At 32.3% G+C, this 26,221-nt stretch overlaps 3 protein-coding genes across 3 annotated transcripts; all 3 read right to left on the reverse strand.

Annotated features, from left to right (window-relative positions):
- Positions 1–2,026: 2,026 nt before the first annotated feature.
- Positions 2,027–3,322, reverse strand: LOC145578373 (mitogen-activated protein kinase kinase kinase 18-like). The gene has a single exon (XM_081635703.1). It carries the CDS (start codon positions 3,320–3,322, stop codon positions 2,027–2,029), a length of 1,296 nt encoding a protein of 431 aa, XP_081491829.1.
- A 2,956-nt stretch (positions 3,323–6,278) lies between these two features.
- LOC145579582 (aspartic proteinase A2-like) lies at positions 6,279–12,460 on the reverse strand. The gene is made up of 14 exons (XM_081636818.1): positions 12,330–12,460; positions 10,746–11,117; positions 10,597–10,657; positions 9,820–9,914; positions 9,624–9,736; positions 9,160–9,328; positions 9,038–9,077; positions 8,781–8,845; positions 8,095–8,208; positions 7,636–7,700; positions 7,185–7,332; positions 6,982–7,101; positions 6,669–6,757; positions 6,279–6,573 (listed from the first exon to the last, which is right to left on the reverse strand). The coding sequence occupies exons 2-14, from the start codon at positions 11,109–11,111 to the stop codon at positions 6,489–6,491; spliced, it is 1,530 nt and encodes a 509-aa protein (XP_081492944.1). The 5' UTR covers positions 11,112–11,117; positions 12,330–12,460; the 3' UTR covers positions 6,279–6,488.
- A 9,895-nt stretch (positions 12,461–22,355) lies between these two features.
- Positions 22,356–25,983, reverse strand: LOC145579584 (putative WRKY transcription factor 31). Its single transcript, XM_081636819.1, has 6 exons — positions 25,555–25,983; positions 24,740–24,838; positions 24,459–24,629; positions 23,856–24,254; positions 23,633–23,746; positions 22,356–23,408 (listed from the first exon to the last, which is right to left on the reverse strand). The coding sequence occupies exons 1-6, from the start codon at positions 25,966–25,968 to the stop codon at positions 22,698–22,700; spliced, it is 1,908 nt and encodes a 635-aa protein (XP_081492945.1). The 5' UTR covers positions 25,969–25,983; the 3' UTR covers positions 22,356–22,697.
- Between the last annotated feature and the right edge of the window lie 238 nt (positions 25,984–26,221).

The following is a 26,221-nucleotide window of genomic DNA, read 5'->3' on the forward strand; positions in this document are numbered from 1 at the left end:
CGTACTTAATTAGTTAAAGACTTCATATTCTTTGCACCTTTTAACTAATTTGGTCGTTGTAATAATGTTCCTACATCTACTCAATTGTATTACTGGAGACAAATGAGTCTTTCAAATATGTTCGATTTAGGTTGATTTACGTGTCACTTAGTTCGTATATCATTATATTCTCTGGTAATAATGTGATCCTAAATATATATACAAGTATTAACCATTTCTTCAATAATTATTGTAACTATAAACATATACCTGAAATGGTGAAACATATGCAATAATTAGATATATAGCTAGGATGATGGATTATCATTTAATCTAACAAAAACAAAATACTTCACATGCAAAATTTACGATGAGGAGTTATTTTCAGTGTACAACAAGACGCCTATAAAAATGATGTAATTTATCATACAAAAATATCAAAATTATACAAGAATAAACATTATTACATTGAATATATACTTACTACCCAATACTTTATTAACTTAACTAGCTAGCGAACATCCACAATAGTCGAATGCTTACTCGATTGCATTATGCCCTAAAATTAATAACAGAAACTACTTTGTTTAGGAATATATAGGTGAACCACCAATAAACCAGTGGCTTTGCAAGTTGCTTGAGTGAAACCGTGACTACGACTAGAAAAGCTGAAGTAAAGGTAAAGAAAAACAAACCAATGGTTTACAATTACAAAGCATAATGACTCTATATGGTAAAGAGGCAAAATAAAGAACCCTTGGTATTTTTCCTACTATCATAAAAGTATAATGTGTGGTAAACTTTCATCTTTGCTAATTGCTCCTAATTAGTGGAGTTTCAATGGTTGTTAACTTTGACGTACTCGTGTATTACATAATTAGTATAAACCCTATTATATCTATCCTATTAATTTGAATATTTTAATAATGTATATAAAAGCAAAATATATATCTATGATAATACAATTTTTGATATGAGTAATGCACTCACTACTTACATAGAAAACATTCGAATAACTAAGGTAAAAGAATTATACTTTGTATTAAAACTACGGTGCTTTTTTCTGTGTGGCTAGCCACATTGTGCGGCTAGGGTTACTTATTAAAGGGTTACTCAATCGGTCATGAATTACTTATAAAGATTACTTATTTAGGGGTTATTTAGTCGGTCAGAGGTTACTTATTCAAAGATTACTTAGTCGGTCAAATGTTACTTATAAAGATTACTTATTTTGAGGTTACTTATAAATAACCCCAAAATAAGTAACTCTGGCCACACGGTGTGGCCAGCCACATATAAACATTTGTGTTAAAACAAACTCAAAAACAACAACAATAAAAAAATGATAAATTTTGAATAACGAAAGTAACATAAAAAGTATGACGTACGTTTATATGTCAAATGCTAATGCTGTTACATGGTCTTTTAATGAGTTGGACAACTTCCTTTTGTGGATGTTGTTTGAAAAGGAGACACAAACTTTGGTTAAATTTGGTTTATGTATGTATTCAACTTTATATTATTTTGGCGTTATTGATCAATTCATGTAATATGACCCTTTGTTGCTAAAGAAAGTTAGTTGCCAAGATGAAGTAACAAAATTAAAGTAAATTGTATGGTCGTTACCTAAGGTAGCTAACTAGTTAGGGAGTACGGCATACAATATTTTGGTACTCAATTTATTCATGTATTCGTTCCTAAAGCTAAGGTTTATGCTTTACATGAGTTTACATCTCATTTAGAATATAAGAATATTCCATTCTAAAAACAATCGTACGTAGAGGTTGATCGATTGATATTTTCGACTAAGATACATTGATCAACTTGCTTGTTTAATTTGCATTAGATTCCTTACAAGATTCATTGCCATTAGAGGTTGATCGATAGGCTGGGTGGCAATGATATGAGGGTGATATTAGTTACGTACATGGTTTTAAGAATCACAATTCGAATTACCAAATGCAATAGTATAATATATGTTACGCGATATTAATTGTTTACTAAGAACTTAATTCTAAAAAATATTGTCCGTAAGATGCTAGCAACCCTAAGCTACCGAAATTGGCAAGAAATTACTCGAAAAATTTTCTTCATAACATTGATGACATAAGATTATACAATTACAAGTAAAATCACATTTTATAAAATAACTATACATGCTACAAATTGTATCTCTACAACATTTTAACACATCAAAACTAACAAATGGAAGGTTCTGCTCAATGGATGAGCATAATAACCCAACTAATAGAATAATATTTCTACTTGTCCTATTGGGCTTGAAATTTTGGGCCAATGTAAGGTCCAGCCCACTAGTAACATCTTCTGTTACATCAGTAGCTTTGTTGCTTCTAACTGTGATCCAATCTTCATCACAGGCCCAATTAGGAAATTCATCCCAAGCTGAATTTTCCATCAAATCCTTTATTCTCTCAATTGGAGACTTGTTGGATTCTTCTTGGGCCTCATTTTTCTGGGCTGAATTCGATATCTCCCAAATTCCTTGGTCCAATATGCTGGTTGGAGAGTCTGAAATAGGCCCAAGGTCTGGCCCAATATCTATTACAAAAGGATGCTTAAGGAGTTCAGCAACTGACCACCTTTCTTTTGGGTCTCTCTTCAAGCATTTACACAAAAAGTCCTTGGCTTGATCCGACAAAAGGCCCGGTATTTCGGGCATCGAACCCGAAAACCCGATATGATAGAGGGCTGAAAATGGGTCTTGGCTGATATTGGGCCATGGACTCAGCCCAGTAGCCATTTCAAAAACAGTACAGCCCAAAGCCCAAACATCGGCTGGGTAGCTTTGCTGTTCGCCACGTGCCACCTCAGGAGCCATGTACATTGGGGTCCCACTTATCTCCGTAATGGACGAATTGAATCCAGCCATGTCATCAACCTGCTTGCAACACCCAAAGTCCCCAATTTTCACCCCTTCACTTGTTACCAAAATGTTAGCACCCTTAATATCACAATGTACCATACCTTTAAAATGTAGGTACTCTAGACCTCGGAGAATTTCGCTGGTATACCGTCTTACTAAGGGATCGCTTAGGCCACCGCCTTTTTTCTGAATTGCATCAACAAGTGTACCACAAGAGGCATACTCTAGGAAAATATTGTACAAGACCTTACCATTCTCAAGAGTAACATCATACCCTTTGTACTCGATAATTCGATTACATCTCAATCTTGAATGAATTTCTTGCTCCTTTCGAAGGGCATTTGACCTCAAGTACTCAATAGACTTGACCGCGAGTAATTCTCCATTAGGGAGGCACTTTCCTAGGGAGACAACAGCCGAGGAGCCATGGCCAATGGCCTTACCTCTACTCCATTTCATTGCAAGCTAGCTAATAGGCTTTGTAGGAGGAATTCAAACAAGTTTTTTCTTTTCAAAGAAAGAGAGAGCAATTATGATTTTTGTGGCGTTGGTTAAGGTTTGTTGTGAGATCCAATTCAAGTGATCATTTATATATTAAGAATTTGGTTGAAAAGAGAATATTAAATTAATGATATTAATTAGTAATTATTTTGTCCAATGAGTGCCGTTCTTTTCTACTATACTCTATCCAAAATATGACGGCTCCTTTTAAATTTGAAGGGATCTTCACATGCCAAAAGCAAAGAATAAAACATAGGAGACGAATTGGAAGAATAGCATATTTAACATGGTTTAGGACGGCGGAAATTTAATTATTTTTTATTAGTTTATAACAAAAATATTTGCCCTTTTAAAAATTATGTTTAATGAAATAGAAAAAATATTTTCAAGTACTCGTACATATTTTCATACAAGTAAAAAGAAAATAAAATATACCAATTGTAAAAGTTATGCAAGTATTAACATGCAAACCAAGACTTGAGTATGCAAAGGTGTTACCTCATTGGATAGCACAAGCTAAGAGAATATACTTTTGATTTATCAATGTTATTGGCTTTAATTATTAATTAAGAAACCAACATGATTGAAATTTCAAATTAGTTTACAATAAAATTGTGCTTATTCTTTTAGCACCTCAATCTAGATTGAATTATGAGTAGAAGGATTAATTTTGAATAGATGAGTTGTAACATTTTTTTTTTTTTAACAACTTAATTTACATGTAAGTCCTATGTATGTAACATGAAAATAATAATTCTTGTAGTCACAATATATTTAAAAAGTGACTTGAGTTGAACTCTCATAAGACACGTCACATAAACTTATAAAAAGAATCACTCTGGTGATATGATAAGTAACTCCGTTATTATAACGTCCTCGTTGGTACCCTAGCCTCGTACCATCGAGGACTTTGTCTAGATTTAACATATAAGAGAGCCAATTTTGTGGGGTTAGGCAGGTGCATGGAGCCAAGGCGCGGTTGCTTATACAAGTGAATGATACTCCTCATTGGATTTCTCACATGGCGGCACGTGAGCACGTGCTATGAGAGCTACGGCCAGATGACCTGAATCTATGTTGAAAATATTTCAGCTTCTAGCTGTACGTCCAAAAATAAAATGAAAACCATAGATTATATCCTGTATAATTGGTACGACTTCTTATATTATAATCCTGATGATAATTATTTGTGCATTGTATTATCATTAGATGGCTTGATTTGAGGGAATAATTAGAGGTAAAAAAATGGTCCTAGGATATTAGAATAGACTGATTTGCGAAAGTCTATGTGTTAGATAATTTAAACTATATTATTATTAGTCTTCTAATCATTAGGATTAAAAGTTTAAAACTATCACTGTTTCTTAAGATTAATTAACATGCAACGAATTTAGACTTGAATGTTTATTATATGTCTGTACACTATAGTACAAGTAGCTGCCAACAATATAATACTATTACGTACAAATGATGGCAATTCGACTATATTTAACGCGGTTTACTTTATTTAAATTAGCTATAGTTCTATTGTTTGATTTTGAATAATGGTACACTTTATTATGAGTGTAATTTGTAATGACCTTCTTTTCAAGTCAAGAAATACGTTTTTTTCCCAATAACTCGTAGTGCGAGATTATTACTCCGTACCTTAAATAAATCATACAAGGGGTGTTTTTATTTTATACTGTAGTATGTACTTTGTTCGAAATCAATGAATTGGACAAATAGACTTAAATTCTGTTTATCTCAATTGTGCGAGTTTCTACTCATTCTAAAGAAGTAAAGATAGTAAGTCGAATGTTGCATTAGTAGATTTTGTATTCCCATAAAGAACCTCCCTCACAAAAGTGGTGGTTGGAAGCAAAAAATATTTCTTTTTGGTGCAAAAATTTCTTCCAAGTAGTGAAAATTGTGTGAACAAATAAGTTGCAAAGAAAGAATACTGGAATTGTTATTCTGAAGCAAAGTTGTGTTTTTTTGCGTTGAGATTTAAGACCAAAATAGTGAAATACACGTTGAAAGTTTCTTCTGTAACATAAGCCTACCGTTAGCACATAAAGTCTAGCAATTTATTTACTCTGCTTTTCTTTTCTGTTTTTTTGCAATTGACTTTGTATCTGAGATTCTGAGTTGTGAATTTGATGCTCCCACTAAGAAGCAATACAGTTGAACTTTTATTGCTTTGTTACTATGCAAACTATATTAAAAGTGGGATTCAACTTTCAAATCTAGGGGCGATGTGCCAATGTAGCATAGATGTACTAAAACGCAACTATTTGAATCACTTTGTGTATCTTATGTATGCTACTTTTTATATCGATCTAAGGGTTGAAATTAGTTTCATATATCACAGACTCGAATAACAAGTTTTCTGTTTAAGACGGGTCTAGGCTAGGATGGCTGGGGTTGGAAAGCTATTGCTGTACACGGACCATTTTACATCCGAACCAGACTAGTCATGGTTTAGTCCATGCAAGTCTTGACTTAAGTCTGTTTGCTTAGAAATATTGAACCCACGGGCCACAACCTACCCACCTCACTCCACCACCGGCCCTAGCCAATTCTGACCTACCCACCTCACTCCACCACCGGCCCTAGCCAATTCTGTTCCTATCTCACCAATCGTTCAGTCATTGGATTTTGTTCATGATCATGGTGTGAGTCCAGTAGATATCTGGTCATCCTTTTCAAACTCCTTGCACGCCCTTCACCTAAGCTTTAGACATTGAGGTCCTTTTAAAGTATCCGAAGTTTAGGGGTTTGAAGTTTCCTTTGAACTCTCTAGATTATCGACAGGAAGTAATAGGTCGTAAACTCTGATTACAGTTAGTCAGTTAGCACCACAGAAAAAATGTTCCTGAATTATATACATAGTAACGGAGTACTTCAGATTAGGAAACAACCAATAGAGCAAAAGCGAAAGGGGTGTTGATAAGCCATTTGTATTGCTTTAACTTAAGTAAATAAAACTAACATTTGGATATTTACAAAAGCATATCTGCCATTCTACAGAATAGTCTGGTAACTTAAAGAAGCGAAAATTCCAGTCTCAAGCTTACAAGGGAAACCATGGCTTAACACTTTAACAGTAACTGAACACGCGAAATAAGGTATACAAGGCAATTTATGCTGCTTCAGCAAATCCAACCTGGAGATTTCCATAGTCAAATACAGTATGATACCGCCCCATGAAGATATCTCCCAGAATCCTGCATCATTTTCGAGTGCATGTGTTGAATGTCAAAATGTGTTCTCTCTATGAAAGTGAAATACATTTTCAAGTTGATGGATACAAAATACATACCAGATTGGTCCACGGGGAGGGGGTACATCCAAAGCGGTAAATCCACTGATACACTGTGCAGCAGAACCCTCACCAACCTTGAGTATGTACTGAGCATAAAAACACACGAAAGTGTTAGTGTAAGCGACATTATGCCAGTTTATTTGCTATAACCATTAAGCATTAACACGACAAGTTAATAGCGTAGAGCTAAAAGAAGCCCAACCAGAACCATGCATTGATGAATACTGATTTCCAATTTCGTATGTATGACCATAAACAAAAAATAGCTACCCAACATAGCAATTACAATGCATATAAAGCATTTTTTTACCTCCTCAGGTCTAAGTACGAACTCCTTTCCTGAAATAGTAAAGGCCACCGGGGGCATCTTAGAAACTTGGGAACAGTCAACACCTGATTGTCCCAATTGGTTTGGAATTCGATCACATAGCTGCGTATTATCAAATAGCAAAGTTAGAACAAACAATAATTTCTAATCAAGAATTAGCTTGTAACATTCTTGAGATGACCCACCTGATCGGCATAACTTATTACACGATCCTGGGTCGCATTCTGCTTGAGTTGACTCTCCATCCACACAACAGCCATCTCACAAGCAGAGCACATACCATCAGGTGAACTGTCAGAATTTTGCTCATCTACTACTGACTCGATCCCCATGCTGCAAGAAGTAAATTAATCTCTTTCAATAATCACACAATTTTCAATGACCCTCCATCGATTTATAGCCATGATTGACTCTTTTAAAGTCACTAAAATGGATGTTTGCAACGATTTCTTTAAGATCTTTCGAACAATCATTTTCAAATATATAATCCAAAAAATCTGTACGATCATTTTAGGATTGCAAAGATTTAAAATCTCGATATATAGTCAGTTAAAAGCATTTAAACCAAGGACAAAAGAAATACAGTATATAATTTGATAAATATCACAAATTAGAATGTTCAGTTCCAACACCTACCTAACACCATGTCTGCCATCATAAGCACAGACACCAATTTGAGAGCAGACCTTCTTAGGGGACTCCTATCAAAACAAAACAGAAGTAAAATCAGTAAGTACTACGAAAAAGTTCTACTCTACTAAAAGTATTTATATATAAATGCCAAATAAATGTAAGCGCCTAAATCCAGCACAAGTCCGCAACTGTATTGACTATTGAGCATGCATGGAGTTGCAACAAGTTTAACTAAGGATTTTTTGTCATTTTCTTTTACCATTGTATTGATGAATCTCCACTAAAGGCTCCATTTGTTTTAATTACTACATGCCAATAGTGACAATCAAGAAAAATCGAATTGTTCATACTCCTTAACTCCTTTCACTTCAGATTCTTCAGAAAAGTAGTCAATAATTTTAACACTTTTAGCAAGAGTATGAAGCATCAAACAAATAATATGTAACAACAAACTTAACTCACCTCTGAAAACAACAGATTGATCATTGTTTGTCCATACTGCTGAACTACATTCTTACATGCCCGACTGGCAACACCTGAAGCCCCAATGGCCTCGTTTATCTGGGTAATAACGGTCTGCATAAAATGTGATAGCCATTAGTATCTGCATTTGCACGAGTAATATATACAAAAAACTTTAAGCTATGTCCTTTAGATCTTATCTAACATATTAATCCTACGAAGTACTACAGAGTACTTATGCTAGGGAAATCCAAAGCCAAATGTGAAAAGTTACACGTAAATTTATCATCTGACCAGATGGTAACAAATGCAAATAGTTTTAACTTTTAACATACAGTGCTAGCTCCACATTTCTGCCTATCCACATGACACTCATAGAGTTATATCTAAAGTGGAGCCTGTCATGCCAAAATTTAATACAAATGTAAAACCTATGCTACTCCGACTCAAGTATTGGTGTTAAAATTGGTGTGCAAGTATCAGAATCAGCTATTCACAAATATTTCCATGAACTCTGAACCAATTTAAGCATCAAGTTTACAAACCCATATCGTAGTGTGACATGGGTATTTAAGTAAATTATCGAGTCCAAGTAACATAGTGTACACCATCAACAAGCGTGAGGCTAGGACACCAATCTTGTAGAGCTACAATATAATGCAATACAGATGACAAAGAAGACTAACCGTAGGGCCAGCCAACAAAGATGTTCCAGAATCTGCAATAGCTGCGCATCCACCTGAGCAGTACCCTACAGATAACAGCAGAGTCCATCCGCATCATAAATAACAAAACAGAGGAAATTCAAAACAATGGACAAATTCCTTAGATGTTGAAGTGTTTATCTTATTGTTATGAATATAGTCCAATAACTCCGATTTCCCACCCCTTATAATTGTTATAATTGGCCCATGCCTGCATTTTATAGTAACAAGATGCATACCTGTAGTTTTACCATTGATAAGAACATCACCCATATCGAACTGCCAACAAACAGATTCTTTAAGTAAGATCCATGAATATACTAATTTGTCTAACATGAACCTTTCACAATCAAACAAATACCTGCCAATAACCCTTCCTTGTTACAGGAGCATATGTGTGCTTGCCTTTAAAGTGCTTTGGGTCGACCCCTCCAAAGACAAGTTCACCACCTTCATTGTCTTCTTCTTTACGGTTAAGCCAGAATGAAAATACTGGCTCCTTGATAAGCCCTTGCTTAACCATATTGTACCTTGAACAAGTATTATCAAGTTAGTTTTTCATTATATTGAAATGACAACTGCCCAAACCATCCTACTTATAATGAGTGTAAGTCAAATTAGTATGTTATTGTACTTGATTATATGGTAGAAGATAAAGTACTGTATAAGACAATAAAAGGAAATGATAACATATATTTCCTTTTGACTTATGACATTAAGGTATCTCAAAATCAATTGTGTATGGTCCTATTCGATGCATAGAGAAGATTATATTTACAAGGAAAATATTATGATTTTAGTTCATGGGGTAACTGCAAAACTTACCAAACTGGAACAGCATTCCCAACTGCTATTTCTTGGAACCCTAGTCCAAGTATCCCGTCAAACTTGGCAACCACGAATGTGATGCTAGGCTCTCTAGTGGTTTCAATGAATTTCTGAGAAATGAACGCAATGTTATCAAAAGATGACTAATTAGCCAATTACCACTAAGAACTGAAGTTAAGTTGATTCTACTTGCCTGGTCCTTTACAACAAGGTCACCGACCTCCACGTTATCTTCACTGAAGAAACCAGATACAGATCCAGAACCATATTGAATGGCAGCAGATTCTCCTGCATTGGATATAGTCAAAAACTAAGATCCGTGAGAAATCTCAACAATGATCAGTATGATGTTAAGAAAAATACAAAAGGATACATGATCATGTTAGCAGAAAATACTCAATTACATAATAAAGATCCGATCATAATTTACACTTAGACAATTACTCGTATAAGTTTATAACGGTGTTATATTATGATACAGCACTGGACTTCTTATACAGCATACAGAGTATTGAGTAATTCTCCTTTTTTCTGCTAGTCTGTTCATTATCATTTGTAATATTCCTATCAATATATCCATGCTACAATTCACATACACACTCGCACACGAGTACAACAAAAACATAACAGAATACAGGCAAATAGCACAGAGACCGTCATTATCATTTGTAGAGGTATAAACTATAAAGTTGTAAAGGCTGAAGTGATAATCCTTGAACCCTGTAAACTATAAATGAAAAGGCGAATACAATATGCAAAGCATCAAAACATCATGAAGTTAAGCTAATTGTGTCCGTTAGACAGAATTGAAAAAGGTATGTATGTCAACATGTCCAATTACAGTATTACAGAACTATCATAAAAGTGAGCCAGTGGCCGTCTTGGCCAAGTACAAATTTCATAAGCTGTTCGATATATAAATTAAGGCATATCAAGAGAACTCGAAAATTGATAAGGAAAGATGACATACCATCCTTCTGGTAAGTACTAGAAGAACCAGAGTTGTACTTGGCATGGAAGAAGCAAGCAATCTGCACACAAAAACTCATAAACATAAGACTTTAAGAAAATTGATAAGCTGACAAATATTATTCATAATAGTGATTATGAGTTACTGACCGAGAAGTAGCACTTTGCCGAAGGCACCCACAAGTTAGAGCTACCAGTATCAAAAATAACAGTGAATTTCTGAGGGGGAGTACCAACACCAATCTCCCCAAAGTATTGAGCATCCATATAATTCTTCAGGGCAACAATATCACCCTCCTCTACATCTCTAAGTTCGCCAAGAACATATTTTCCTAGGGAGGATCTCAGTTTCTCCCTATCTTTCAACCCAAGCCGAGAAGCAACATGAGTATTCTGATCGATTTTCTTCTTTTTTAATCCAACTCTAAGTAATCCATCATTGGATGTTGCAAGGACCAGTGGCATCAGAAATAATGAAAGAAACAGCGGAATCACAAGCACCTTGACTTTAACCATCTTTACCTATCAAAGAATTTTCAGTTTACATCAGATATGAATGCTACGAAAACGAACTGCAATAGACAGGAAATGATGACTCTTGATTTCAGAAAAAGAGTGATCATGTCCTTATTGTAAGAAGCATACCCTCCTGCCTACTTAGGGCGTTTTGCCAACCAAACAACTTTAATTTTCTTACTTACTAAGAACTTCTATCACCTTTTAATGAGAAAAAGAGTAGCATACATAACATTATCATGTTCTGCATTCTACATAGGCTTTATAATTCGCTCAACAATGTTCCATACAAAAGCAAGGGATTTCATGTATTTCCAGGATTCCTATACACGTTTATGTCAAACAAACAAGCACTTGGACACTTCTAGCTAGAACAAACCTAATCAAATCTTATGCATACTGTCTAACTCTATCTCGTCAATAATTGTAACCCTAAACCAAATGGTGTTACACTATTATACCATTAATTCATGTATTCATATAGCATAAATCTTTGATGCTCAAAACATCATCTTTTCCAAATAAAGCTAATAGTTACACCATACCAATTTTTACAATTATAAAATACCTCTAACAAATTTACAAAAGTTCCATTCAAGGTAAAGGTGCTAGTAACACATTATAACTCAAAAAATAAAACAAATTTACAAAAAAATAATGATCAAAATTTGTAAATTTAACTGCCAAACTACTTCAAAACAGAAGTTAAAATCTCATTTTATATTTAATCACCTACCAGTCTAAATAATTCCCTACAAGCCTAATGGCATCCACAACAGTACTGAAAGTCTGAAACAAACTCCTGGAATAACAGATTAAATATTGTTTCTTTTGTTTTGAAAATTAAATAATGGTACACGCAAATTATACAATGCCAGAAAATTCTCTCTTTAATTTCTCCTTATTTTATGATGCACACCATAAAGATGGCTCCTTTATAACGGCTAAATATCAGTAAATACAGCTCAATATTTTTGTGGTAAAATCAATGAAATATAACTAATTATACAATGCATGCACTCAGAAAATGACCTTAAATTTTCCTTAATTAACACAAAATTGAAAAATAAAAAAAAAAAACCCAGGTACAGAAATTAACAGAACTTCATATAAAAATTTAATCAACAAAAAAAATGTACACAAATTAGATAAAAGATTCAAAATTTGAACAAAATTGTAATGATAACTGCAAAATTAATCAAAAAGATGATATCTTACCGAGTTCTACAGGTGATGAGAGAGAGAGTGTGTGAGTGTAGGAGAGAAGAGAGAAAACGGTGAAGTTTTTAAGACTTTGACAAGTTTTTTAAAGTCCCCTGTTTTTTCAATGTGTAGAGAAAGAGGTTTATTTATATAGAATTATAATAGACTGGTAGGTGATTAAAATTAGCACTAGTACTACCTAGTGCCAGGAGTTTTCTGTTTTGTTTTTCTTAAAAGCGTTCTGGATTAATTATAAGCATCGAATACATTTCATACACGACATACACAAAATGCAATTACTTGTTAATTGATGTATTAGTTTATTTTAATTAATAATTTTTCCGTTATTTTAGATAAAACATGCTTCTTTTCATGTTTGTCAATTCACATTATAATATATTCCATATCTGATATCTTTAATTGATTGTAAAATTTATATCTTTGATTAATTAATAAAGAATTTGTTATGGAAAAATGATAATTTGAAGATATACAATGAATCGAGTTTAATAAAAAATCTCACATAACTATATTTTTTCTTGTAAGTTTAAATCACCATAAATAATGATACCAAGGATGCAATCTATATACTTAAATTTTATTTTATACGTAATTGAATTCATTAATCTAATTTTAACTTATCTGAAATGATTAACTCAATCAAATTGTAGTACCAAAGTAAAGATGTACTCGTGTAAATATAACAAAAATCAAACTGTGTGTTTTGTATGCGGTTGATCACATATAAAAATTGGTGAAATTCAAATGTTTTAGCTATAATAAAACAAAGGAAGTATTTTTCGAACAAAAATTCAATATACTCTCCGCCCCTTAATTATATGCCTATCATATAATATATAACTAATAAATAAAGCTAAACTTTTAGGAAGGTCACGAGACAGCGACACTTGGCGTTCTAACTTTTCGCCAAGTGTCGCGCCACATTGGATAGATTTAAATAGACTTCATAAAATAAAAAAGTTAGTTTAGAATTCTATTTGGATAGAATTGTAGGATAAAATTGTTATTTTAGAGTTTTATTTTCGATAAAATACCAATATTTCATATGTATAAATTGAATTATAATTTTATTCAAAAAAATTATTAGATTATAATCTCAAAAATTATCATAAAAATTTATTTTTTATATCATAATATTTTTTTTAGTAAAGGAAGTAGTTTAAAACATAAAACATCCATTTACAAAATATATTAATCGATTAAAATAATATACTTCACAATCCAATAGAATTTTATCACTGTGTAGACCTGTCAATTAGGGTGGGGTCATGAGTCATCTCGAATTGAGTCACTTCAAATTACGAGTCAAGAAATGTTCAACCCTTATCCAAAATTTTGGGTTTGGGTCAACTCAACGGGCTTTGAACATTTATTTTATTTAATTTATTTTTTGCTAATTTTTTATTTTTTTTAATGTATTAAATTAAATCGAACATTTCCACCAACATTATTATTAGTCATTACCTGCCTACTAAATAGCAAATCATCACAAAAGCGCATCAATTTCTAAATAATTTTGTATTAATGATATATTTTAAAATTTGACATATAGATTAAAAATTTATCTTAATATTCATTAAACAACCCGGGCATCGCACGGGGCATAAAACTGGTAACTATGAAGCTAAACTTTTAGCCAGGGCACGAGACAACGACACTTGGTATTCCAGCTTTTGCCAAGTGTCGTGCCACATAGGCGGAAATTAGTTATTAATATAACACGTAGGATTTATTTGAATATATTTTTTTGTAAAATAGGATAAAAAAGTTAAATAGATTGGTAGGATAAAAAAGGTTATTTTAGAGTTTTATTTTCAATAAATTTTAGATAGATTTAATAGGATAAAAAAGTTATTTTAGAGTTTTGTTTTCAATAAAACTTTTGGTTTAGAATTTTATTTTCAATAAGATATCAATATTTCTATACAAATGACAGATCCAGAGACGTATAAAGGGAAAAAAAATTTAAAAAAAAAATCAAAAAGACCTATGATTATATATAATAATATAATCGTTCTCATAAGTCTTAACATGCAATCGGTCTTTCCCATATTCAGAGAAAGTAAAAAGAGATCACAGCTTTGGACGACCATTCTTTTTGGTTGTACATTATTAATACCATAAACGGACAAGTATGATTGTCAAGTGATTATTAATCCATGAAAAGAAAATTCAAATAACATATATATATTTTAGATATAAAAAGTTTAATTTTAAAATTCGATAAACAATTCGGGTATCGTACGGGCACAAAATTAGATTCTTATAAATGAAAGAAATAGGCATATAATTAAGGGATGGAGGGAGTACTTATCACTTAAGGTTATATTAATGCATTAATAAAATGCCAAAAAGAAACTTGCATGTAATGTAGGTCGTTCGTTCTAAAAAGTTAATTGATCCTAGCCGTTTGATTAGGATAGAGTGGAATGTTGTTTGAGTTGAGTTAATTTAGTGAGTCGTTTTGTTTAGAGGGGGAAGATCATGTGTGGTAAGGTGTAGAGTAATGGGATATTGAATTGACTGTGATGAACGGTGAGGATGAAAGATGAAGTGAAAAGTGGGTTTGTGGGGCCCACTTCTTTGGAGTAATGGATTTCGTGGGTATTGTGATTTGTGCGTGAACGACAAGAGAATTCGGAATTTAGAGAAAAAGATTGCAAGAAACAACAACTGAATTTAGATTACGTGGCTTTGAAGGGGGGTGTAGTTCGTTTTACAAACCTTTTTTGCACTCGTCATATTTCATATACCACCACCTTTTATATTGTATCAAGTCGTTTCCTTGTGTACACTTTACCTCACAATTAACATTCCTTGTGTACACCTTTTATATTATGACAAAACTGATTAGCTTAATACATGTGAATTGAACAGGGTAAAACACTACGTATTAAATAAGGCTTAGTCTAATTGTAAAATTTACATCGCACAAATCACAATATTGAGGTTACGGGAACAAATCCCATTAATAAAGACGCTAACTTGCAAACTCGAGATGAGTAGATCTGTGTACACCTTTTATATTGTATTAAATCTGATTAGCCGAATACAGTATATGTAAATTGAATAGGGTAAAACACTATCAAATAAGGCTTGGTGTAATCCTAAAGTTTGCATCTTACACATCACAACATTGAGATTGTGGGAACAAATCCCACTAATAAAAACAATAGCTTGCATACACGAGAATAGGATAAACACCAATATGAAATCAAATAATTAAAAAAAAAATTAACGGAGAGAGTATTATGTAATACTCCTAGTAGCTTAGCTAGTAGGAATGCACATATGAAACGGTTGGCATATCTTGTCATGCACATACCCAAACAAAAAATGAAGTGTTGCGCCCGAAGTAAGGTGTAGAGTGCAAGGAACACGTAGTTTTAGGTAACACTATGTTGTTTGCACGCATTGTACTTAGCAATTTGCTATCACAGCTAGTAGTGGAGCCAATTCTGATGTTTAAGCCTTTAAGTAGAGGATACCTTCTTGTTTTTCAGTAATCTTATGTTCCATATTTGTGGATGTGTGAACAATTTAAATGTGTTTCACGTCAACACGTTAACTCTTCTAATGTCAGTATGTTACCGCTATGTAGCCATGCCTAAAAGTAGATTTGATTTTTTGTGTTGTAACTTGTAAGGTGTGTCTAATACTCCGTACCACTGCAAAGATGAATGTAGGCTTTTGGTATCGTAGATATGCAACATGCTAATATATAGGAAAACATACATTCCTTTGTTTAAAGTTGCATATGCATTGTACCATATGCCTAAATCATTTGTTATAATTATTTGCAAAATAAATAATGTCCACAATCCTTACGACCTAACCTATACAAAAAGTGGTGAATGATTTATTTTCCACATTCATCTAGTATCATCCTCTCTTCTTCCAAATTTAAGTGTTCCATTATCAACCATTTATAGCTTATACAAGTATAATTTAAATGTAAATTATGTAATTGTTAGGATTAGGTTTGAAACCAAATGGTTGGAGAGATAGTCTTACCTTTTCCCTTACTCTTAAAAAGATTTTTAATTTCCACTAACATTGAGACGGAATGATCTGTGCGAAATTTTTATTGACTCCATAGAATTTTTCTCTAAAAGTTAAAAATAAAATAAATTTTGGTGAGGGAGATGGGCTGAAAGGTAGAGTGAGTTTAGAGTTTAATGAGCCCAGTCCAAAGACTGTTAACTTATAAAATTTCAGTAAAGAGCCCAAAATACTAATTATTGGACCCTTAATTTATTGGCCCGTATATGTATGGCCATGTAAAAGAGCCCAAAGAAAAACCAACTAAGCCATGAAATGATAATCTATAAGGCTGCCTATATCATTTGGGCTGGTCAATAGCTCATTAAACTTTCCATATACTTTCCATCAAATAAACATTAAACTTGCTTTTTGTGAGTAAAATGTTCTATGTTAATCCAACTTTCCATCAAAATACTACAATATCCATATAAATACTTTTCATAAGTTATGTTGCTTGGAAAAAAGAGAGAGAGAGAGAGAAATGTCAAAAACAAATTACTCCTCGAGTTATTTATTGCTTCATATAAACAAAATACGAAGTATTAAGCTATGCTTGTAAAAATTCAGTAAATAGCTATTTGGAATTAAATACTTCATACACTTCACATATCAATAACTTATAAAGAAATGGAGATTAGTTTGAGATCGGATAGCTAAAGTTATTTAGTTATTACTTTATTCATCTAAATTATGAGTATGTTTCAAAATTATTTTAATTTTTTTCTTACAACGTATTATTATTCGGCCTTATCAGCCTTTAAAATTTAAAATGTATAGGCAAATATTCCCTTCAAGTTAAAGGGAAAAAAAATGTTTTTCTCGGTCTTTATTTTAGAATGGAAAAATCTATTATTAAATTTATTTTAGTAACAAAAAATCTTTTTTTTTTTAGATATATTGTAAGGTTATTAGCCCTAAGAGGGAAGTAGAAGGTTATTTTTCATTTTAGCCTTTCAATAGAAGTCATATTTCTTTTGAAGGTCTTAACCATTAATTCATAACTTCAAATCTTTACACAAATCAAAACACCCTAACGCGAAGCGAAAGGCTAATTTATATATTGCTGTAATTAGCATTTCCTTAATCCTAAAAAGCCATAAATCTGCAGACTTTTTCTCACAATTGCAATATTTTTTTTTATATACATAACATACATTACATCAGTTTCTATTGTACGTACTCGTTTCGGTGACAGAGATGCAGATAGCGATGATGTAGAGTCTGTAAACTGTCAACGAGCTAAGTTCACATTTAGACTTCAACAACAAACCTAGTTGACATACATCCACGGATCGTTGTAGATATCTAAGTTCTTACGTTGTTCTATTTACCAATTTTTGTCAATTTTAGACAGTTGTTATATGATCAACCTAAGACATTAATTAACATTGGTTAAAAATTATGACGTATAGATTATGATAGCATGATGCAAGTAAACTTGACAAACATATATACGAACATTTAATCATTGCTGTGTCTTCTAGCAACGTCTTAAAACAGCTGTTTTTTTCTCAATCACTTGTCAATTACAGCTAGTTTTCTAACCATAATATAATAGTTTATATTGTACAAGAAAGTGAGAACACGAAAGTATATAATCAAGTTTAGTTCTAATAAATTAAGACTAATTGGCATCCTTAATTTTGATTAGGGATGAGATATGCGCGGACCTAAGACTCCTAACGTCAATTAGATGATAAATTTTTATATTAAGCGCTAGAAACGCTCAATGTTCGTTGAAAATGCTAATGCTTTAAAGGAAAGTCCTTCACATTCAGATAATCTAACAGGCAATCTACATGTATTTCATTTTGAATAATCGGTACTTATTTTGAACAAGTTTAAATTATAAATAATATAAGCTTGATGATATGGTTATACACTTAGGGCCTGTTCACATTTACTTAATTTCAGTTCAGTTCAATTCAGCTCCAATCAGTTCAATTCAACTCCTAATTTCCCTCTCTCATAAAATATTCATTTCAGCTCATTTCAATTCAGTTCAGTTCAGCTCGGTTCAATAAATGTGAACAGGCCCTTATACACGTGTATCTGAGTACGTGTGTGCTAAGTTGTTCTATGCTAAGATTCGATTCATAGATTATCCTGTACGTACTAAGGGCTTGTTCTGATACGATTATTTTCAGTTCAGTTCAACTCTAATAAGTTTAGTTCAGTTCAGTTCAGCTCTAATAAGTTCAGTTCAGTTCAGCTCTAATAAGTTAAGTTCGGTTCAGTTCAGTTCAGCTCCTAATTTCCTTCTCTTATAAAATATTCAGTTCAGTTTAGTTCAGTTCATCTTTAATAAGTTCAGTTCAGTTCAGCTTTGATAAGTCCAGTTCAGTCCAGTTCACCTCAGTTCAGTCAATCAGAACAGGCCCTAATATTATATTAATACATCCGTTAAATATTAATTAGAACTTTGGGGCATTATTTAAGAGACATAAATTGTTCCAAAGTTGCAACTAATATTTAACGAAGGGTTATATACTAAGAGTGTTGGAGTTAATATGTTTTTGGTCGAGTATTGATATTAGTCCTGTTAATTAATCAATTGAAGCTTGGACGTACGAAACATTTGAGAAATTAAAGTCTTCCATCGATTTATCTTTACTTGATGATTTGTATATAATATAGTTTGAGAAAAATTGAATAATTATGCTATATTTCAAACTACAGAATCAATTGTCAACACCTTACGATAACTCTATGAATAAGTTGTCTAAATCAGTAGTATAGTAGTCTTAATGAAACACTGCACCTTGAATAGTAGAAAATTAAAAGTTGGAAGTAGAGTACATACAAATATATCTAATGCAGTAGTTCAATTCATGTGTTTGACAAAAGTTTGATTGCATGCAATACTCATATTTATATTGAGATTTCTAAATTATAATCATATCATATACGATATAAACTAGTAGCTTCGTACATACTGATTTACACATTGTTTGACCAAGTAAGCTAAAGAAACACTCAACTTTGCTAACCTTAGCTAGAAAATAATTTCTTGATTTTTTGTTGAAAGCATGTTTAACTTGTCGTTATAGTTTGTTTATTTATTAGGTTCAAACTCAATTGTACATACCGCCTTGCAACAATTCTACCAAGATTCAATATGTACATAGTGTGTTTATTTGAAAAGTTCAAACTCTCTAAATCAACTGTACATACCTTCTTAATTACCATCGATCATATTGTTTATTATTTTATTAGGGATTTTAACGAAACTAAATCGTACATACCTTCATATATGATACCGTTTTCCATAGTCTTGAAATTTTAAACATAAGCAAAAATGTTAAAATGATTATTGAGGGATGAAACTAGAAAGTGGTTGGGCAGCTTATAGGGCCAAGTGTTTTTGGGCTGTTGATAATATGTCGGCCCAAACTTGAATGAAGCAAAATTTACAAGAACTATAACAATACAAGGCTTTCCTCTTTTCTTTCTTTTTTCTTTTTTTTAATTGTAATATTAAAAATTATAGTAATACATTCACTAATATATATAACCTTATTTAAGAATATCTTTAATCATCATCAATAAGTAAAAACTATAAAAGATGATATTTTAAAATTCATATCGTGATGAATTATAACTATATATTCCTTATGTGTGAAATCATCAAGCATGCTCCAAGCATTTGAATAATCTTGATATTGTTGTACTACTAATTCACGTCATTAGCATATACTATGTATGTGTTTCCTATTCATTTTTTTATATATATATTTATATATGCATAAACTCCATCCTCAGCTCCTTAAATCCTTTCAATTATCACCACCTTCATCCCTAGTTGTGAAATTTATTTATTTTTAACTATGTTCCGCTAATGAGGCCGCCACAAACTTAGATTTACTATTTCAGAGTTCTCAAAAGGTAATATAATACTTTCTATACCTTAAACCTAGGCTTGTTCTCTTCAGCTTAATTTCAGTTTATTTTCTAATTTCCTTCTCTTATAAACAATTTAGTTCAGTTCAGTTCTACTTAGCTTCAATCAGTTCAGTTCACTTCACTAAATCAGAACAGATCCCGAGTCTAATAAACACGAATTTTTTACAGAACATTAACTTATATTATACTTTGTATTTTATAATATTATAAATCTATTATTTATATTATATATCGGCAATTATCGCATGAGCCACAAAACTAGTTAATCCGTCTACGTATATGCAACGTAAATCCACGTAATAGAAAGATGATTAAGGTAGGTATTATTATGCAAAATTACCAAAAACTAGGGCTACTCGTAGTATCGAAATATCCACATGCAACCACGTGTAGAAGTTGACTGAATGTAGAAAAAGAGACATGGGGAGATGAATGTACGGTTTGATTAAGTACGGTTTCCTAAACTCCGATCCCAATTCATTTTTTTATTTTCAAAATCCTCTACTACTATTACACGTTCACCTTCAACCCTTTTTTTTTTTTTTTTTTTTTTCATTACTTTATTCATCACCAAAGTCCTAACTCCTACGTACTCATCATTGATTAGGCTGAGCAGGTATTCGTTAACGTCAATTCTTGCACGGAAAGTCAACATTTCTTTTCTTTCTAGCTTGCTTCTTCCAGTTATATGCTTTCTTCATTCCTTAATACTCGCTCCCATCCATCTACCGCTCTTATTTTAAAACAAGGCAATCATGTTTACAACTCGCACATATAAATTTATCGAAACTCGAAACCCAAATATATGAGGTAAAAAAGCTTATTACTAAGTGAGCTAACATTGTAATTTATTAGTAGCAATTCATAGAAAGTATAAGATTATGTTATGCACGTCACTAATCCTAACATGAAATTACCAGCAAGATAGAATACACGATTATTTTGTGGAAAATTCAAAAATAATTTTGGCCACTGTTAATTATTTTGAACCAAGAGAGTATTATACTCATCTAATACCAAACAACTCTTACAATTATTGAATACATATGGTTAAAAATAAAATTATACTATAAACATTTTTATAATTAAGAGTCCATGACTTGCTACGAAACCTCCTTCTATCTACCTTACGTGTCAAACGACCATTAGCCGGTATTGTTGACCTTGAAATTCAAGAATATACCTTAGACTTGGCCTTTTCTTACTTAAACTTTTTTCCTTCTTTCAAACGTCTACTATCTTTCTTCTTCGGTCTTCGATATTGTTTGGGACCACACACATATTATATATCATATTAAAATACTGTAATATGACTTAAAAGAAATCAAGAGATCAACATTGAATTCTGCCTCGTCTTATATCTTAATATTTTTTAATTAATCATCATTTTACATCAGCCAATTAATTTATTTAATTAAACAAAATGATATCTTGTGTACAGTAACAACGTGAAAGGTTCATATTTTCATACCACACGTACGTATATAATGTGGCGTTTTCCTTGTTATAAGTTGACACTCCAACAAGTTACTTCTTACTTTATTAGTGCATCTTCCATTGAAATAAATTTCATGTCAATTCATGTCAAAAAAATATCGGAGTATATGTATATAAAATAAAATTAAAATAATGGCAAAACATATACTTCTATATATTATTAAAAAAATAAAATAAATAAAATAAAATAAAAAGTCTAAAGTGGTGTTATGATGTAATCAAAATGAAATTTGTAACCAAAAAAAATGTAAAGTTATTGTAGAAATCGTACTGATTAGACCGACTATTTGTTATAGGTATCACTTGGTATATTATCTTTTATCATATCAAACCAGATTCTATATATATTCAAAGTACATATATTTAAAAAAATAATAATAATAAAAACTTATTCGTAATGAATTTTTTAAATTTTAATTTCTAGTTTTTATGATGATATTCGTACCTTCGTCAAAACTGCATCATCAGCTAACAATTAATATAAAGCTTAGACGTGGAAATTGTATAATGCGTGAGGTGTAACAATAAAAGAAACATTGAAATGAAATGACAATAAATTTAAATTTGTATCTCCCATATATATCTATCCGAAAATGGATAAATTATTCAAAAACAAAATAATGATGTGATTAAAGAATGAACTTGTCTTCTGTAAGTCTTCTCAAAGACCTACTAGAGAAGGAAAAAAAAAAAGGAAAAATGAAAAAAAAAAAAAAAAAAAAAAAAGTATATGAACATTTTTTTTTACCTCATTCTTATCCTTTTCCTAAGAACTACTATGATAAGTAATATACTAAACCAAAAGATATAGGCCCAAAAAAAAAAAAAAAAAAAAAGGTTTTAGCTAAAAACAAAGCAACATATTATCAAGGTAATAATATTTGTCTATTTGCAAAACTGCCTCCTTTTGTTGCCTTTCTATTGTTGTTGCATGCTACTACTTGTAGTGACGTTATTTGCATTGTTTCCATTAGTAGTGGCATCACTAGGGGCATTATTGTTTTCTGCCGGGCCACGTGCCCCACCGATGATCGACGAGATGGCAGCCGCCAGTGCGGCTGTGAAGTTCGGGTCGTTGGCGATTGCAGCCGTGGCTGCGCTTAGAGTGTCGGCGAAAGCCGGGTTTTGGTTAGCGTGTTGCAGGTGTGAAGCGTCCAACCCTTGGGGAGTGGTAGTTTGTAGACCAGAAAATTTTGATTGGTTATTATTATTATTATTATTACTAGAATTTAGCAAAGCTTGACCAAATATTTGAGGAATTGAGCCCAAAAAATTGGGCCCCACTTGGGAAGTTTGAGGTTGAAAGGGTACTTGAAAAGGTCCATTTGTTTGAGAAACTGATTGCCTCATTTGAAGAGGGTTTGGTGAATGGGTTAAGTCCAACGTAACAGTTGGAAAAGGTGCTGATGCTGAGATTGTAGCCATACTTGATGAGCATGGAAGTATGGTCCTAGCTAGGAAATTCGGGTTCATTAACCCATCTCCACTCGGCATTGATCCTGAGAGGAGCATGCTCGCCGCTGCTGAGGTTGTCGAGGCCATCGCCATCGCGGCTGGTGGTAGTGGGTGGTTGTGGTTACCTTCATATGTTGTGATCAGAATTGACCTGTCCTCCGCACACCTTTGAACCTATACAAAAAAATTGTTGACATGCTGATTATTAGTCTTCAATTTGTAATCGCAGTACGTAAATATCTATGAATGTACATGTTGTTAGTCATTATGGATTTGTTATGTATGACCATATTGATTATTGACCAAAATTTAAGAAAAAAAAATTAGTTACAAAAAAAGTAATTTAATTATAGAGAACTATTAACTCTTGTAATTTGGAAATTAAGATGAGTACATACTTGTTTTCGGACGGGACAACCAACCGCCATTGTGCAACGATAATAAGCTCTAGGGCAAGGGTTACCCTTTGCCATCTTTTGTCCATACTTTCGCCATTGACATCCGTCGCTTATCTACATTAATTTCCATCCAAATATTAGACTTCGTAACACTTAATTTAATCATGTGAAATCATCAAACTTCATACGTGCATGAACACTAATTAAGTAATTAATAACTAACCATGGGTGCTTCAGATCGAGCTCGAACTGATACACGAGCTTTCCTCATTGTAGCCTCGGCTGCTGCTTGATCCACGGGAGGACTAGTAGGCTTGACGACATTGTTCATCAACTTAGTCACCTTATTATGCCCCCACCCTTGCGCGTCCGATCCTTCCGGACTTTCTTCCCTTATTCTCTTCCCATTATCATAGTTAGCAAGGTTCAACTCCTTATTATTGTTGGCCCTTGACGCTACTTCCATGGAGTTTAACGGTGATCCAGAGCGGTCGACCGTCCTCTCGTCATCCGACAAGGTTTGAGATGTTCGCTCATCGGTCTCAGTATTTGCACCCGAAACCAAGTCTAAGAATTGACGTGGTACCATTGGCTTCTCCTCGGCCTTTCCTTGCATAATTGCCTATATATATGAAATAAAATCATATCCTAAGTAAACTTGCAAAATGATAATAATAAAAAAAAAAACCGAGTAAAATGGTAATAATGATATAGATGATTCTATTATAGTCTTATGACTTTTGACTAAAATAACTTTTTAAAATGAACAGCGTGACAAATAACGAAAAACAAAATCAAATGTACAATCGATGGTTATTGTACGTACCTCATGTTGCGAATTTTCGCCCTTTCGAAGGTTTTGTTGTTGTTGGTGCTGCATTACATTTACGAGGTGCATTTGAAGAGAATTGTAACTGTTGCTCATTTGATTTAACATGGATTTCAACTTTTGATTTTCAGTATTCATACGTTGTAGCTCAGCTTGAAGTAAAACTAGCTGATAATTAAAATCATACACAAATATATGATGTTAATGAACTAAGATGAAAAAGTATTAATGGTTGTTAAATTTTATACATTATATTCTTTCTTAATGATATTAATTACCTCATTTTTGTTTCTCTTGTCTTCTGCATCCGAAGAAGCACCATCATCTACCGTAGATTGATCGCTTCCCGTATTAGTGGTGAGAAGATGTAGACCAGTCTATAATTTCAAATATAAATAAATTAATACTTCGTATATACATAAATTAAAATTATCATTTAATAATTATACAAATAAATAAATTAACCCAATACACACAATTTCTCAAACTAAAATTTTACTAGACTATTTGGATATATTTACTATAATTATGATAAACTTAATATTCGATTCCCATATTAATTTTATAATAATAAAATAAAAATAAAAATAATTATTAACTAAGACTAAAACTCTTTCATTCTTAATTAAGAAAGTTTGGGAAAAACTAAATTACTTGTATATACAATGGGTTTTATGATATATTATAGACTTTTTTTTTTTTTAACATCTATATAATAGACTTAACCATCACAATTCACCTAATTTTACGAAAAAAAAAGTTCTCCTTTATTACAAATTTCTACTACTTGTACTAATAAAATGGATTAATAATAAATACACTGTCATACCAAATAAATAGGATCTTAAGTACTCCGTATGTCTTAAGTTTATTTTTTATTTAATTTTGTGAAAAAATTATCACCTTCGTTAAAGTAGGACAACATAAATTTAACTTTGAGAGAAAGTAGAACAATATTTAGTTAGACAACAAGGGAGTAGATTTAACTCCGTAAAACATTTTAGCAAAGAATAAAAGATTAGGTAGGATCTGAAAATAGCAATAAATGAAGAAATTAAAAAAAAAAAAAAAAAATAAAGAGAGAGAAAGTTACATTAACATTATTATTATCGAGAAGAGGTGCGGAATCAGGAAGAGCAGTAGCAGATTGATGATGATCAAGAGAAGAAGCTTCCTCTTTCACACGATTTAGAGGTGCACCAGAACAAGATGTACTCCTATGTACTGTATTATTATTATCAGAGAAGAAATCTACTTCACCAACAACTTTCTTCTTATCCTGATTTTGATCATCATCATCATGTTCTTGATCACGATCGTGTTCGGCTGATTGACGGTGGATGTTCATTGGAAATTCTAGACTTTGGAACACCGGATTATTATTATTATTCTTGTTATGTTTTTTGTGATGAAGATGGTGGTGGTGGTGGTGGTGGGGGTGGAGGAGAAGATCAGACGGTGATGATGATGATGATTCAAGAGCAAGACCCCATCCTCTGCCGTCCATTTACGAGATGATTTTAATTTGATTGGTTGGATCAATGGATTTTTATTTTTATTATTATTTGGAAATGGAAATGGAAATGAAAATGAAAGAAATGGGTTTGGGTTTATAAGAGAGACAAGAGAGAGAGGAGAAGGAGAAATGTTTGGAAGTCTCAAGTCTTTTAACTGATGAGCCTATAAAAAGGGTTTGGAATGAAGACCAATGACTCTTTTTTTTTATTATTATTTATATTTATTTTCATTTTCTTTGTTTT

This window comes from Chenopodium album, chromosome 14 (genome assembly GCF_948465745.1).
Source record: "Chenopodium album chromosome 14, dcCheAlbu1.1, whole genome shotgun sequence".
NCBI lineage: Eukaryota > Viridiplantae > Streptophyta > Magnoliopsida > Caryophyllales > Amaranthaceae > Chenopodium > Chenopodium album.